Genomic DNA, 14,021 nt, shown 5'->3' with positions numbered 1-14,021 from the left:
TCAGAGTGTGAGAGTCGCTGACTTCATCGGCATTTCAACGTTTTGACTTATTTTAACTTACGATTTTCTGAATTTCAACTAACGAATTCTTGAATTTCAATTACGAATTTCGAAATTTCAACTTACGAATTCCTGAATTTCAACTTACGAATTCTTGAATTTCAATTACGAATTTCTAAATTGCAACTTACGAATTCCTGAATTTCAACTTACTAATTTTTAAAATTTCAACTTACGAATTCCTGAATTTCAATTTACAAATTCCTGAATTTCAACTTACAAATTCCTGAATTTCAACTTACGAATTCCTGAATTTCAACTTACGAATTCCTGAATTTCAACTTGTGAATTCCTGAATTTCAATTTACGATTTTCAATTTCAATTTACGAATTCCAGAATTTCAATTTACAAATTCCTCAATTTCAACTTACAAATTCCTGAATTTCAACTTACGAATTCCTGAATTTCAATTTACGAACTCCTGAATTTCAACTTACAAATTCCTGAATTTCAACTTACGAATTCCTGAATTTCAACTTACGAATTCCTGAATTTCAATTTACAAATTCCTGAATTTCAACTTACGAATTCCTGAATTTCAATCTATAAATTCTTGAATTTTAAATTACGAATTTCTGAATTTCAACTTACGAATTTCTGAATTTCAACATACGGATTCCTGAATTTTTATTTCAACTTACAAATTCCCGAATTTCAATTTACGAATTCCAGAATTTCAATTTACTAATTCCTTAATTTAAATTTATGAATTTAAATTTACGAATTCCTGAATTTCAACTTACAAATTCCTGAATTTCAACCTACAAATTCCTGAATTTCAACTCACGAATTCCAGAATTTCAATTTACAAATTTCTGAATTTCAACTTACAAATTTCTGAATTGCAACTTACGAATTTCAATTTCAACTCTCAAATACCAGAATTTCAACCTACAAATTCTTGAATTTTAATTGCGAATTTCTAAATTGGAACTTACAAATTCCTGAATTTCAACTTAAGAATTCCAGGATTTCAACTTGTGAATTTCAAAATTTCAACTCGCAAATTCCTGAATTTCAACTTACGAATTTCAACTTAAGAATTCCAGAATTTCAACTTACGAATTCCTGAATTTCAACTTACAAATTTCTGTATTTAAATTTCTGAATTTAAATTTCAACTTAGGAATTTCTGAATTTCAACTTAAAAATTTCTGAATTTAAATTTCTGAATTTAAATTTCAACTTACGAATTTAATAAATAAATGTGATAATAAATAAAGTCTGTTTGTCTGTAATTTTTGTGTCTGTGATAATAAATAAAGTCTGTTTGTCTGTAATAATAAATAAAGTCTGTTTGTCTGTAATCTTTGTGTCTGTGATAATAAATACAGTCTGTTTGTCTGTAATAATAAATAAAGTCTGTGTGTCTGTAATCTTTGTGATTGTTTCAGGTTGAAGCAGCTGAAGTTCTCTGGTCCAGTGGAGAAGATCTCTGACTGCAGATCAGCAGGACGCGGGTTCAAGCCCCGCTTGAGGTACGCCACTCAGAGTGTGAGAGTCGCTGACTTCATCGGCATTTCAACGTCAACTTGCAAATTTCAATGTATGAATTTCAATCTATAAATTCTTGAATTTTAAATTACGAATTTCTGAATTTCAACTTACGAATTTCTGAATTTCAACTTGCAAATTTCTGAATTTCAACTTACGAATTTCTGAATTTAAACCTATGAATTTCTATATTGCATCTTAAAAAATCATGAATTTCAACTTGCAAATTTCTGAATTTCAACTTGCAAATTTCTGAATTTCAACTTACGAATTTCTGAATTTCAACTTGCGAAATTCAACTTTAAAAATCCTGAATTTCAACTTACGAATTTCAAAATACAAATTCCTGAATTTCAACTTAAAAAATCCTGAATCTCAACTTTAGAATTTCAACTTTTGAATTTCTGAATTTCAACTTAAAAAATTCAAGTAAAAATTCCTGAATTTCAACTTACGAATTTCTGAATTTCAACCTTGTGAATTTCAACTTACGAATTTCAATTTCAACTTGTGAATTTCAGAATTTTGAATCACGAATTTCTGAATTTCAACTTACCACTACTTACTTTCACCATTTAATTATTTTGAAATTCTGACTTCTATATATATAGTGTGTGTGTATATTGATTATTGATAAGTTTGACAAAGGAAACATGAGACGAGGCGTTCAGGGCTAACTTGTTTTTTTATTTGCACGTCCAATTAGTGTCAACAAACCTAACAGGTTATCATCCAGGTCTACAGCAGGGGGCGCTCAAACACACTGAAGCTCCGAGGACATGAGACGGGAAGGAAACGTTTCTGTACAAATCTACAGGCGTCCGCCGCCGCCGCAGCTCGCCGAGATCAGCTGATCCACGCCGCGGCGTCTTTACAACCACAAGTTTATTCATTTACAGTAAAGTTATGAACGTCTCCGATAACTGAATATTAAAACCAGATTCACTTGTGACAAAAATCCACTGGGCTTTAAAAAACACACGAGACGAGACGTCCGGTCGTCTCTGCAGTCAGTCGGAGGACACAAAGACAGACAGGAAGTGAAGCGGGTCACACCACAGCAGGGCTGCACACACAACCTTTCAAAATAAAACTACTTCCTGTTACACTGGTCGTATCTGCACAAACAATTTAGGTTTTAGTTTAAGTTAAAGTTTGATACTCAGCAACACCCCACATCTCCAAGACCTGGTCCAGGTCAAAACCAGGTCCCAGTCAAGACCTGGTCCAGGTCAAAACCAGGTCCCAGTCAAGACCATCACATGTTGTTTGTTTGATGAGTCTGACATGGAGAGGCTTTTATTTTGAAGGGGGGTCACAGGAAATGTTTTTGTCGTGGCTCAATTAATCGTGTTTCTCAGGATGTTTTCCAGCAGGAAGATATTTAACATCACGTTTAATAAAATGCTTAAATATATATATACCAGGTTATTAATGTTTATTATTATACTTCCTGTTTATTTTCTCAGTTCCAGTTGATGCAGTGAAGTGTGTCTGTGCATTCATACGACCTCTGACCCATTACTATTATTATTATCATTATTATTATTGTTGTTATTGTAGAGAGAGGTGCAGCCCTGCTCAGACTCATCACGTCGAGGTTACACAATAATTCCACGTTTGTTGGAGCTTCTTCTCTTCAGCCCAACACGCCGGTTCATCAGTCACTAAATTAAATATCATTCATGTCACAAACACGTATTTTACACCTCTCTCAGTCTGCTTGTTTAAAGCATCTACAGAGGAGTCCAGTCCAGAAGGTCCGGGGGTCCGGGTCCTCTAGGACCGGGTCCTCCAGGACAGGGTCCTCCAGGGCCGGGTCCTCCAGGATCGGGTCCTCCAGGGCCGGGTCCTCCAGGGCCGGGTCCTCCAGGATCAGGTCCTCCAGGGCCGGGTCCTCCAGGGCCGGGTCCTCCAGGTTGGGGGTCGGGCTGCAGGGCCGAGGGGGGGTGAGCGGGGCGCATGCTGAAACGGGTCAGCAGGTCTGCAGCAGGTGGTTCTGGTCCTACAGGAGCACGTTTACTTGATATAGGAGTTAATGAGTTAGTGAGTCCGTCCGTCAGTCAGCAGCTCGTCCTCTCAGGACAGACATGCAACGAACTGCAGCAGGGACACGTCTTTTCTTCTTTTTTCTTCTTTTTAAATGACTTTTGAGCATTCGGTCCCCGTCTACACACATGGACAGCCAGGAGACATGAGGACAGTCTGAGACAGTCAGAGACGGTCAGAGACAGTCAGAGACGTCTGAGACGGTCACAGACGGTCAGAGACGTCTGAGACAGTCAGAGACAGTCAGAGACGTCTGAGACGGTCACAGACGGTCAGAGACAGTCAGAGACAGTCAGAGACGTCTGAGACGGTCAGAGACAGTCAGAGACAGTCAGAGACGTCAGAGACAGTCAGAGACAGTCAGAGACGTCTGAGACGGTCAGAGACAGTCAGAGACGTCTGAGACGGTCAGAGACGGTCAGAGACAGTCAGAGACAGTCAGAGACAGTCAGAGACGTCTGAGACGGTCAGAGACGGTCAGAGACAGTCAGAGACAGTCAGAGACGTCAGAGACAGTCAGAGACGTCTGAGACAGTCAGAGACGTCAGAGACAGTCAGAGACAGTCAGAGACGGTCAGAGACGGTCAGAGACGTCAGAGACAGTCAGAGACGTCAGAGACAGTCAGAGACAGTCTGGGACAGTCTGGGACAGGGTTCATGTTTATCTTTTAAAAACTGCTCAATTTTTTTTCTTTAATCTGCAGATTTTTCTGAGAATGTCGAGGTGAGAGAGAGCTATGATCACCACAGAGTGTGTGTGTGTGTGTCAGTGTGTGTGTGTGTGTGTGTGTGTCTGTGTGTGTGTGTCAGTGTGTCTGTGTGTGTGTGTGTGTGTCAGAGTGTGTGTCAGTGTGTGTGTGTGTGTGTGTGTGTGCTGTACACTGAGTCTATCTCCTCCTCAGTACTGGCTCAGGTTGTGCCACTTGCTGATCTGCCGGCGGGGGTTCTGGCAGACGTCCCTCCAGTGGGCGGCGCCGGAGGGGGCGGGGCTGTGGAGGCCCAGCAGCAGGCGGCCCAGCACCTCGTTCTTGGTGGTCCGGTCGAAGTCCACCACCAGGAACTCCACGGAGATCTCTGGCAGCAGCTCCGGCGGGATGTCGTAGATGAAGGACTCGTTGAAGACGGGGTTCAGCGTGCACTTCTTCACGTGGGTCTTCTTCTTGGCGATGCGCTTGCGTCCGTAGAACACGTTCACCTTCACGTACGGATCTGCACGGTAACCACGGCAACAGGGTTAGTAAACAAACCGGGACACAGGCGCTTCACAGCAACAACACTGGAAGAAATCTGGACACCACGACACGAGGTCCTGCAGCTTCCAGCTACATTACAAACAATATTAATACAACACATACATAATAAATATGAACTGTTTTGAACTGTTTTCACAATGGAAAACAGGAACAACTTTTTGTATTATCTTCATATTTCAGGGCTCGCTGCGCTGCAACTAAAGAAAATACACAAAACACAACAAACTGAGGAAACATCTTCATCAATCTGACAACAAGAGCAGCATTTAGAAAACAAAGACCACAACACAACACAGGTGTTTCCAGAGGACACTTAAAAGTGATGCACCCGTCTGGATATTATCACGTTATTTCAAGATGATGCTTATTTCACGTGCTAACATTAGCCGGCAATCAAAAGCATGTTAACGTTAGCTGCCGGTGATAGCATACTAATGTTAGCCGCGATCGATATCATGTTAACGTTAGCGGCCGATGATAGCATGCTAACGTTAGCCGCGATCGATATCATGTTAACGTTAGCGGCCGATGATAGCATGCTAACGTTAGCCGCGATCGATATCATGTTAACGTTAGCGGCCGATGATAGTGTGTTAATGATCAATAGCATGTCAACTTAAGCCGGCCACCGATAGCATGCTAACGTTAGCCGGCTAGCGATAGCATGCTAATGTTAGCAGCCGATGAAAGCATGCTTACGCTAGCCGGCAATCGATACCATGTTAACTTAAACCGGCCATCGGTAGCATGCTAACGTTAGCCGGCGAGCGATAGCATGCTAACGTTAGCTGCTGATGATAGCATGCTTACGTTTGCCGGTGATCGATAGCATGCTAACGTTAGCCGCGATCGATATCATGTTAACGTTAGCGGCCGATGATAGAATGCTAATGTTAGCTGTGATCGATATCATGGTAACGTTAGCAGCCAATGATAGCATGCTAATGTTAGCCGCGATCGATAGCATGTTAACGTTAGCGGCCGATAATAACGTGATAATATCCAGACGGGTGCATCACTTTTAAGTGTCCTCTGGAAACACTTGTGTTGTGGTCTTTGTTTTCTAAATGCTGCTCTTGTTGTCAGATTGATGAAGGTGTTTTCTCAGTTTGTTTGTGTTTTTGTGTATTTGCATGTTTTCTTAAGTTGCAGCACTGTGAGCTCTCAGAAACAAAACAACCAATCAATACTGTGATGTGATCAGATGTTTAGACTGAAATGTTTGTGAGGCTTTTCACAATAAGAGCCTCCTCCAGGAGTGGGAACAGCATCGATCTGGTTGTTTTCAGGTGTTAATAATAATAATAATAATAATAGAGACTCACTGGCTGACAGGCCGGTGATGTCCATCTTGGGCAGGTGTCGAGCCTTCAGGACGACCACGCTGAGACGGTGAGACACCGGCTGGTAGGACAGAGACGCCAGCAGCTCGCCACGAGTCTCACACTGAGGACACACACACACACACACACACACACACACACACACACACACACAGGTTAACAGGGTTGTTATATTTATAGAAGTATAAACTCACACTTGACGTGATTTATTGACAGTTCGGCTCCTCTACAGGAAATGAGCAATATGAAGGAAATAGTTTACTGCAGTAAAAGTACTAATACAAGTTAAAGTCCGGTCAGAATTTCAACTTACGAACTTACAACGATTATTATTAAACTCATTTATCTGAAATGAAGAACAAAGAGGAAACTTGAAAGTGAAACCACATGTTCTTCCAGCTTCTTCAGAGTTCATGTCGAGTGATTCACCAGAGCTCATCGTTAATATAATAATCTGTGTGAACCTGTCTGACCTGCATGTTCCTCTTGGTGATCTGCTGGCTCAGGTGGACCCGGCCCGTGCTGGGGTCCACGCCCTTCAGCGGCACCACCGCCTCCCCGATGACGTCGTCGCGTGCGAAGCGGTCGAAGCTGAGCACCAGGAAGTGCAGCGTGAGCTCGGGCAGCGAGCTGTAGGCCACGCCGTAGAAGGTGAAGGTCTCGTCGAACAGCGGGTCCAGGGTCTTCCTCAGCACGCGGGTCTTCACGCGGTGCTTCTTCTCCGGCAGGATGGTCATCTTCACGTACGGGTCGGAGCTGCCCGCCTGCTCGTCCATGGCGGGGAGGCCGCGGGCGCCCACGATGGTCACCACCAGCGCCTTCTTGGGGAAGTTGTAGTCGACGGTGAGGCTGACGGCGCCCAGGCTGGGCTCCGGCTCCGGCTCCGAGGAGGCGGGCGTGAAGGGGGACGCCGTCTTGCTGCTGGTCTGGCTGCTGCTGGCCGAGCTGCTGTCCAGGCAGCAGTAGTCGGCGCGGACCGGCAGCACGCGCTCCACCCGGGCGGCGCCGTTGGCGGGGCCGGGCCCGGCGGGCGGGACCAGGTGACTCATCTGGAGCTGCCCCGGGACGTCCAGGATGTTGTTCTCGGCGTCCACCAGCACCATGCCCCTGGCGGCGCCGGGGCCGGCGGGGCAGCCGCGCTCGCCGTCGCGGTCGGAGCGGTCGGCGCGGCGGATGCCCCGTACGATCCTCTTACTGCCGCTGAGGGATTCTGGGTAAATGCTGATGCCCTTCAGCATGTGGATGAACTTGTAGGGCGGGTCCTCGGCGTCGCAGTAACGGTCGCCGTGCAGCTTGTAGCGCCCGGAGACGCGGAGGTAACGGCGCTGACAGAACGACCACAGCAGGACCAGAACCACCACCACCACCACCAGAACACCAGCGCCCAGGAAGCCCGCCTGCACCGGGGACATGGCTGAGACAGAGACACAGAGACACAGAGACACAGACACAGAGACACAGACACAGAGACAGAGACAGTCACTCATCTGTTTCAGTAAATAATATAACGAAGGATTTAACCCTCTAGAGTCTCTAAAGCTCCAAATAATCAGACTTGTTGCCTCCATCAGAGTATAAAACAAAGCAGCGTGGAGCCCTACTGTACATTTACCTCTAAAGTTCTGGCTGTAAACTCCATGAGGCCAGTTTCAGTTTGATGATGATATACCAAGTAAAACTGAGACAAGCTCAAATAGATTTAGTATCAAATGATAGAACTGGATGGAACCCTCTTATATGGTAGATTTGACACCTTTGGTCACATTTGACACATTTAACATTCTTTATTGAGCATGATAGTGTTTAGAAAGTAAAGAAAAAATTCAAAATCACATTTTATGTTGAACTAAAGGACTAAAAAAGACTCAAATTGACCAAATTGTTCCTCTAAACACAAAGAGCCAAATCAAACAGAGTCCCACTAGAATAAAACCAGAGTTGATGACAGGATCACACACAATCACAAGATCACATTTATGTTGGTTTTTCTTTGTTTCTTTTTGGTTCTAAATGTTGATCCAGTAAGTCAGAATAAAAAATCTATTATTATTATCAGCCCCCCCCCCATCAGAGACACTGATCTTATCATTGCATGTTTGGATTAATTATTGTAAATCAGAATAAAGGTTCTTGTATGTTGAGAGCTGAAATCACTGTGACATCACTGTGACATCACTGTGACATCATGTCTGCTGAAATATGATCCGTTGGAGCTCAAATACAAATTATGTCATCACACACGGTGACATCATCATTTAAACCATCACTTTCAAAAACAGGAGGAGGAGAGGAGGAGAGGAGGAGGAGGAGAGAGAGGAGGAGGAGGAGAGAGAGGAAAAGAGAGAGAGGAGGAGAGGAGGAGGAGAGAGAGGAGGAGGAGGAGGAGGAGAGGAGGAGGAGGAGGAGGAGAGGAGGAGGAGGAGAGAGAGGAGGAGGAGGAGGAGAGGAGGAGGAGAGGAGGAGGAGAGGAGGAGGAGGAGGAGGAGAGAGAGGAGGAGGAGGAGGAGGAGAGAGAGGAGGAGGAGGAGGAGAGGAGGAGGAGAGGAGGAGGAGAGGAGGAGGAGGAGGAGGAGAGAGAGGAGGAGGAGGAGGAGAGGAGGAGGAGAGGAGGAGGAGAGGAGGAGGAGGAGGAGCAGTGTGTGGAGGTCTTTGTCTGCTGTAAACAGAGGAGTATTGTTGTCCTGATCTGTCCCACGAGAACACACACACACACACACACAGTGTGTGAGGTTTTATTATCTGCACTATAATAAGAGCAGCGCTGCAGTATAATGTGTGTTTACAGGAGATCAGATCACATGTTGAACTGCAGCAGATCAAAGAATAAATGCAGTTGAAACTCTAATGTTTCTATTCATTCAGTGAGCTGCAGCGCTTTAATGTTGACAACAAGAGAAGAAGAGAGAGGTTCCTCTCTTCTTCTGTTCCTGCACCACACCTCAACAACAGGAACCGCACATTCACACAACAGGCCACTTCCTGTCTGTCTGTGTGTGTGTGTGTGTGTGTGTGTGTGTGTGTGTGTCTGTGTGTGTTAAAGTGTTGTGTCAGTAAACATGTTGCACTAGAGTAAATGTTATTTGGAAATATAAATAATAAATATAAGTATAATATAATAAAGTTCTATATTATCTTATCTTATTATTAATGTTGTTGTTGTTGTTGTTATTATTAATAGTATTATTATTATTATTTGAGGGGTGTGACTCAGTAAACATGTTGCACTAGGATACATTTATTTATTTATTTATTGCACAGATTTATTTTGCACAACAATAAGTTTGTGTTGGTCCGTCTGTGTGAACATGTTTGTGTCAGAAGGAAACAATATCTGAGGAATTATGAGAGATTAAAGCTGCAGGACCCTGATGAACCACCAGGACCCTGATGAACCACCAGGACCCTGATGAACCACCAGGCCCCTGATGAACCACCAGGACCCTGATGAACCACCAGGACCCTGATGAACCACCAGGCCCCTGATGAACCACCAGGACCCTGATGAACCACCAGGACCCTGATGAACCACCAGGCCCCTGATGAACCACCAGGACCCTGATGAACCACCAGGACCCTGATGAACCACCAGGGCCTCATGTATCAACATTGCGTACGCTGTTTTTTCCAACACGCCACATGTCTGAAAAGTGAACTTGCCGTGAGAATGTGCGGTGGCACCGCAAACTTTAGTTTGGCAGAAACTTTCTGTCTTTATGTTCTATTTAAAACGTGTTTCATGTCTGAACTCAAACTACACACAACTGGCATTATTTTTATAGTTCATATCTCTCGGAAAATGGAGAGAAAATGCCGTTTTCCCAACATCAATAACCCGTTCTAAATATGAGGGGAGAGATGTTTTTCTGTAATCTATTTTCATATTTTAGACTTCACCTGCTGCTGCTGCTGGCTGGTGCAATGATAGTATGTTGAAGTCTATATGTTTTGGTGTTAAGATTGTATATTTTCTTAAGTCTATATATTCTGCTATTTCCACTATTTTTATATGTACCGAATTTCCAATAAAGTATTTGTGATTCTGATTATGGAGCGCACACATTTTTCACAGTTAACCTGCTTTAATTACTGCGTCAAAGTCCCGAACGCCGACCGTTTCCCCTTTGGTTTAACATGGATTATTATTATTATTATTATTATTATGGAGATGTTACCGCTGCGGGTCACAGTGATCCATGACCACAGATCCCTCTCCCCGGAGAAAAAACGTGTGGGAAATCCTTCCAGAATAAGTCAGGTGTGGTGATATTTGATCCCATATGTGATGTTTAATTGGGACAACAAGTTAAGTGGCTAATAAACTGATGCGTAAAAATGATATTGGCAGCATTACGCACTGGCAGCTCTAACAGCTCTAACTAAACTCAATAACGGTGATTAGTCAATAACGGTGGCGTTTAGAAGGAGCGTGTTGAGGACCTTCTGTCATGGTGCAGCTCTCTGATCCGGCTGGTTAACAGCCACAGTGACTCCTTGTTGCTGATCCCAGAGCTGAGGCACGAAAAGCACATTTTCCTGCCTCCACCCTGGAGATCACCACCTCCACCTCGCTGCAGTGGCAGGAAGTTGATTTGTCGTTGTTTTGTTGATAATCAGCAGCATGCCGGCGATTTATAGTTATTTGCATGTCATCTGCGTATTCATTTTGGGGAGGAGCCGGGGCGTGGTTGGTGGCTCGTCATGTGGATCAGTTCCACGCTGGTTGGGATTTATCAAAGAAAGGTGCTGAACCTGCGTAAGAACAGTTTCACCTCCAGATACATGTGGAGGTGAGTTTGCGTACGTACTTTCCTAGTTTTGGGAGTACGCCATCTTTAGTATGAAAGCTACGCACTCTTTGATACATGAGGCCCCAGGACCCATAAAGGCCTGGACCCCTGAAGGCCCGGACCCCTGAAGGCCCGGACCCCTGAAGGCCCGGACCACTGAAGGCCCGGATCTCCCTGAAGGGCCGGACCCCTGAAGGCCCGGACCCCTGAAGGCCCGGACCCCTGAAGGCCCGGACCCCTGAAGGCCCGGACCCCTAAAGGCCCGGACCCCTGAAGGCCTGGACCCCTGAAGGCCTGGACCCCTGAAGGCCCGGACCCATGAAGGCCCGGACCCATGAAGGCCCGGACCCCAGAAGGCCTGGACCCCTGAAGGCCTGGACCCCTGAAGGCCTGGACCCCTGAAGGTCCGGACCCCTGAAGGCCCGGACCCCTGAAGGCCCGGACCACTGAAGGCCCGGATCTCCCTGAAGGGCCGGACCCCTGAAGGCCCGGACCCCTGAAGGCCCGGACCCCTGAAGGCCCGGACCCCTGAAGGCCCGGACCCCTAAAGGCCCGGACCCCTGAAGGCCTGGACCCCTGAAGGCCTGGACCCCTGAAGGCCCGGACCCATGAAGGCCCGGACCCCAGAAGGCCTGGACCCCTGAAGGCCTGGACCCCTGAAGGCCTGGACCCCAGAAGGCCTGGACCCCTGAAGGACCTGGGTCCTGTTGTTGTCTCTGCTCATTCACACATGATGTCATGTTTTGGAAAGAGCTGAAAGCAGCTGAGCTCGCTGCCTAGCAACGCACACACACACACACACACACACACACACACACACACACACACACTCACCCTGTGTTAACAGTCCACTGAGCTCCTCTCAGAGTTTCTGATTCTCTGGCTCCTGATTGGCTGGAGGAGAGCCAATAGGAAGCCAGCGCTGCACTAACACACTTTATCGTTTTAGTGAAAACATCTCATTAATTATGAATCCTCAGTCTTTGATTATCTCTGAATGATTCATTGTGATTTCAGGTAAAACAGGCAGATTGTTTGTGTGTTGTGACACTGGAACATTAAATCTGTTGTTGATAATAAAAAGAGAAGAGTAATAAAAGGTTCTAATGTTCTCCGTCCATCAGTCTGCTTCACTGTGACACATTCACACCAGTCAGAGGAACACTATCATATCCTCTTATATTATAGAGTCTCTGTTGTTTTATTATCTGTCAACATGGTTCCAGTAGGACTGGGTTCTGGAGGGTTCTCTCTGTGGAGAACGTTGAGGATCTCTATCTCTTCAGACCTTTCCTCTCCTCACGTCGTGCTGCACTTCTTCTCTTCCACCTCTCTCATATCGTCTGTGTGTTCTATACGTTTGGACGGTTGATGGCTCATTTCACTGTTCTAGTACTTGTTCTAGTACTAGTTCTAGTACTTGTTCTAGTACTAGTTCTAGTTCTAGTACTAGTTCTAGTACTTGTTCTAGTACGAGTTCTAGTACTAGTTCTAGTACTTGTTCTAGTACTAGTTCTAGTACTAGAACAAGTACTAGAACTAGTACTAGAACTAGTACTAGTTCTAGTACTAGTTCTAGTACTAGTTCTAGTACTTGTTCTAGTACTTGTTCTAGTACTAGTTCTAGTACTTGTTCTAGTACTTGTTCTAGTACTAGTTCTAGTACTTGTTCTAGTACTTGTTCTAGTACTTGTTCTAGTACTAGTTCTAGTACTTGTTCTAGTACTTGTCACTCTGTGCAACGACAATAAAGGTGATTCTGATTCTGATTTTCCATAGAAGCCCAGAGTGAAAAAATAAAAGCCTCTCACACATTCTAATGCCACTATTCCATCTCACCACTCTTATTTTGAAAGCTGCATGTGTTTAGCAACAGGAAGTTATTCAAAACAAAAACCAAGAATAAATAAACTAGAACCTAGAACCAAGAACCCAGATCTAAGAACCTAGAACCAATAACCTAGAACCAAGAACCTAGCACTATGAACCTAGAATAAAGAACCCAGAACCATGAACCTAGAATAAAGAACCGAGAACCTAGAGCTGAGAACCTGGAACCAATAAACTAGAATAAAGAACCCAGAACCTAGAGCTGAGAACCAAGAAACAATAACCTGTTAGCCTAGAATAAAGAACCAAGAGCAAAAAAACAAGAATCTAGAATTTTGGACCAAGGACCTAGAACGATGAACTTAGAACCAAGAACCCAGAACAAAGAATAAATAACCCAGAATCAAGACTCAAGAACCTAGAAAAAATAACCTTGAACCAAGAATAAATAACCAAAAACCCAGAACCAAGAACCTAGCTCCATGAACCTGGAATAAAGAACCTAGAACCAAAAACCAAGAATAAAGAACCACAAACCCAGAACGAAGAACGCAGAACGAAAGAACCTAGCACCATGAACCTGGAATAAAGAACCTAGAACCATGAACTTAGAACCTATCACAATTAACCTAGAATAAAGAACCTAGAACCAAAAAACAATCATCTAGAATCTTGGACCAAGATCCTAGAACCAGGAGTTTAGAACCAATAACTGAAAACAACGGAACAGAAAGTGTTTAAATGTGTTTAAATATTGATAACTGATTGATAACTGTTTGTTTACTTGTTTGTGTATTTATTGCACCAGAATAAATTATATTTTGGCACTAAACTATGGATATACGAGAATAAATGTGATGTTGCACAAAAATCAGAGTATTTACGTCAATAGAATATATTTATTTTATATGTAATTTATGTAATTATTGCACTGAAATGAGAAACTTTCTTTGCACCAAAATATTGTTTTTATTTACGGTAGATTAAATGTAGTTATTATTATTATTGCACTTAAATCACATGATTTGTTTGCCCGACAGTAAAAATATGTATTTCACTAGAATACTATTTTAGATACTGAATATCTATTTACAGCAGATTCAATTATATTATTGTATTAAATTCATTGTTTTAGAATTAGAATATCTGTTGCAGTAGAATAAATGCAATGTGGACATGAATGTCATTTCTGCACAAAAATAAG

The 14,021-nt window shown here is 43.8% G+C and overlaps 1 protein-coding gene and 2 long non-coding RNA genes across 3 annotated transcripts in view; 1 reads left to right on the top strand and 2 right to left on the bottom strand.

Moving 5' to 3' along the window:
• Positions 1–2,221: 2,221 nt before the first annotated feature.
• LOC131976815 (uncharacterized) lies at positions 2,222–3,408 on the bottom strand. Its single transcript, XR_009394822.1, has 2 exons — positions 2,812–3,408; positions 2,222–2,777 (listed from the first exon to the last, which is right to left on the bottom strand). It is a non-coding gene; the product is annotated as an uncharacterized LOC131976815 (long non-coding RNA).
• A 531-nt stretch (positions 3,409–3,939) lies between these two features.
• LOC131976816 (uncharacterized) lies at positions 3,940–4,369 on the top strand. Its single transcript, XR_009394823.1, has 2 exons — positions 3,940–4,070; positions 4,237–4,369. It is a non-coding gene; the product is annotated as an uncharacterized LOC131976816 (long non-coding RNA).
• Positions 4,370–4,494: 125 nt separating this feature from the next.
• Positions 4,495–14,021, bottom strand: part of syt11b (synaptotagmin XIb) — an 11,231-nt gene continuing 1,704 nt past the window's right edge. The window contains exons 2-4 of the mRNA XM_059339958.1: positions 6,674–7,614; positions 6,183–6,303; positions 4,495–4,813 (exon numbers count right to left, since the gene is read on the bottom strand). Coding sequence (XP_059195941.1) covers positions 4,503–4,813; positions 6,183–6,303; positions 6,674–7,614 — 1,373 coding nt within the window. The 3' untranslated portion in view covers positions 4,495–4,502. The remainder of the gene's footprint in view (positions 4,814–6,182; positions 6,304–6,673; positions 7,615–14,021) is intronic.

Source organism: Centropristis striata, chromosome 8, assembly GCF_030273125.1.
Source record: "Centropristis striata isolate RG_2023a ecotype Rhode Island chromosome 8, C.striata_1.0, whole genome shotgun sequence".
In the NCBI taxonomy this organism is placed as follows: domain Eukaryota; kingdom Metazoa; phylum Chordata; class Actinopteri; order Perciformes; family Serranidae; genus Centropristis; species Centropristis striata.
Note: the sequence above shows the minus strand (reverse complement) of the source record. Positions and strands in the feature narration are given on the sequence as shown.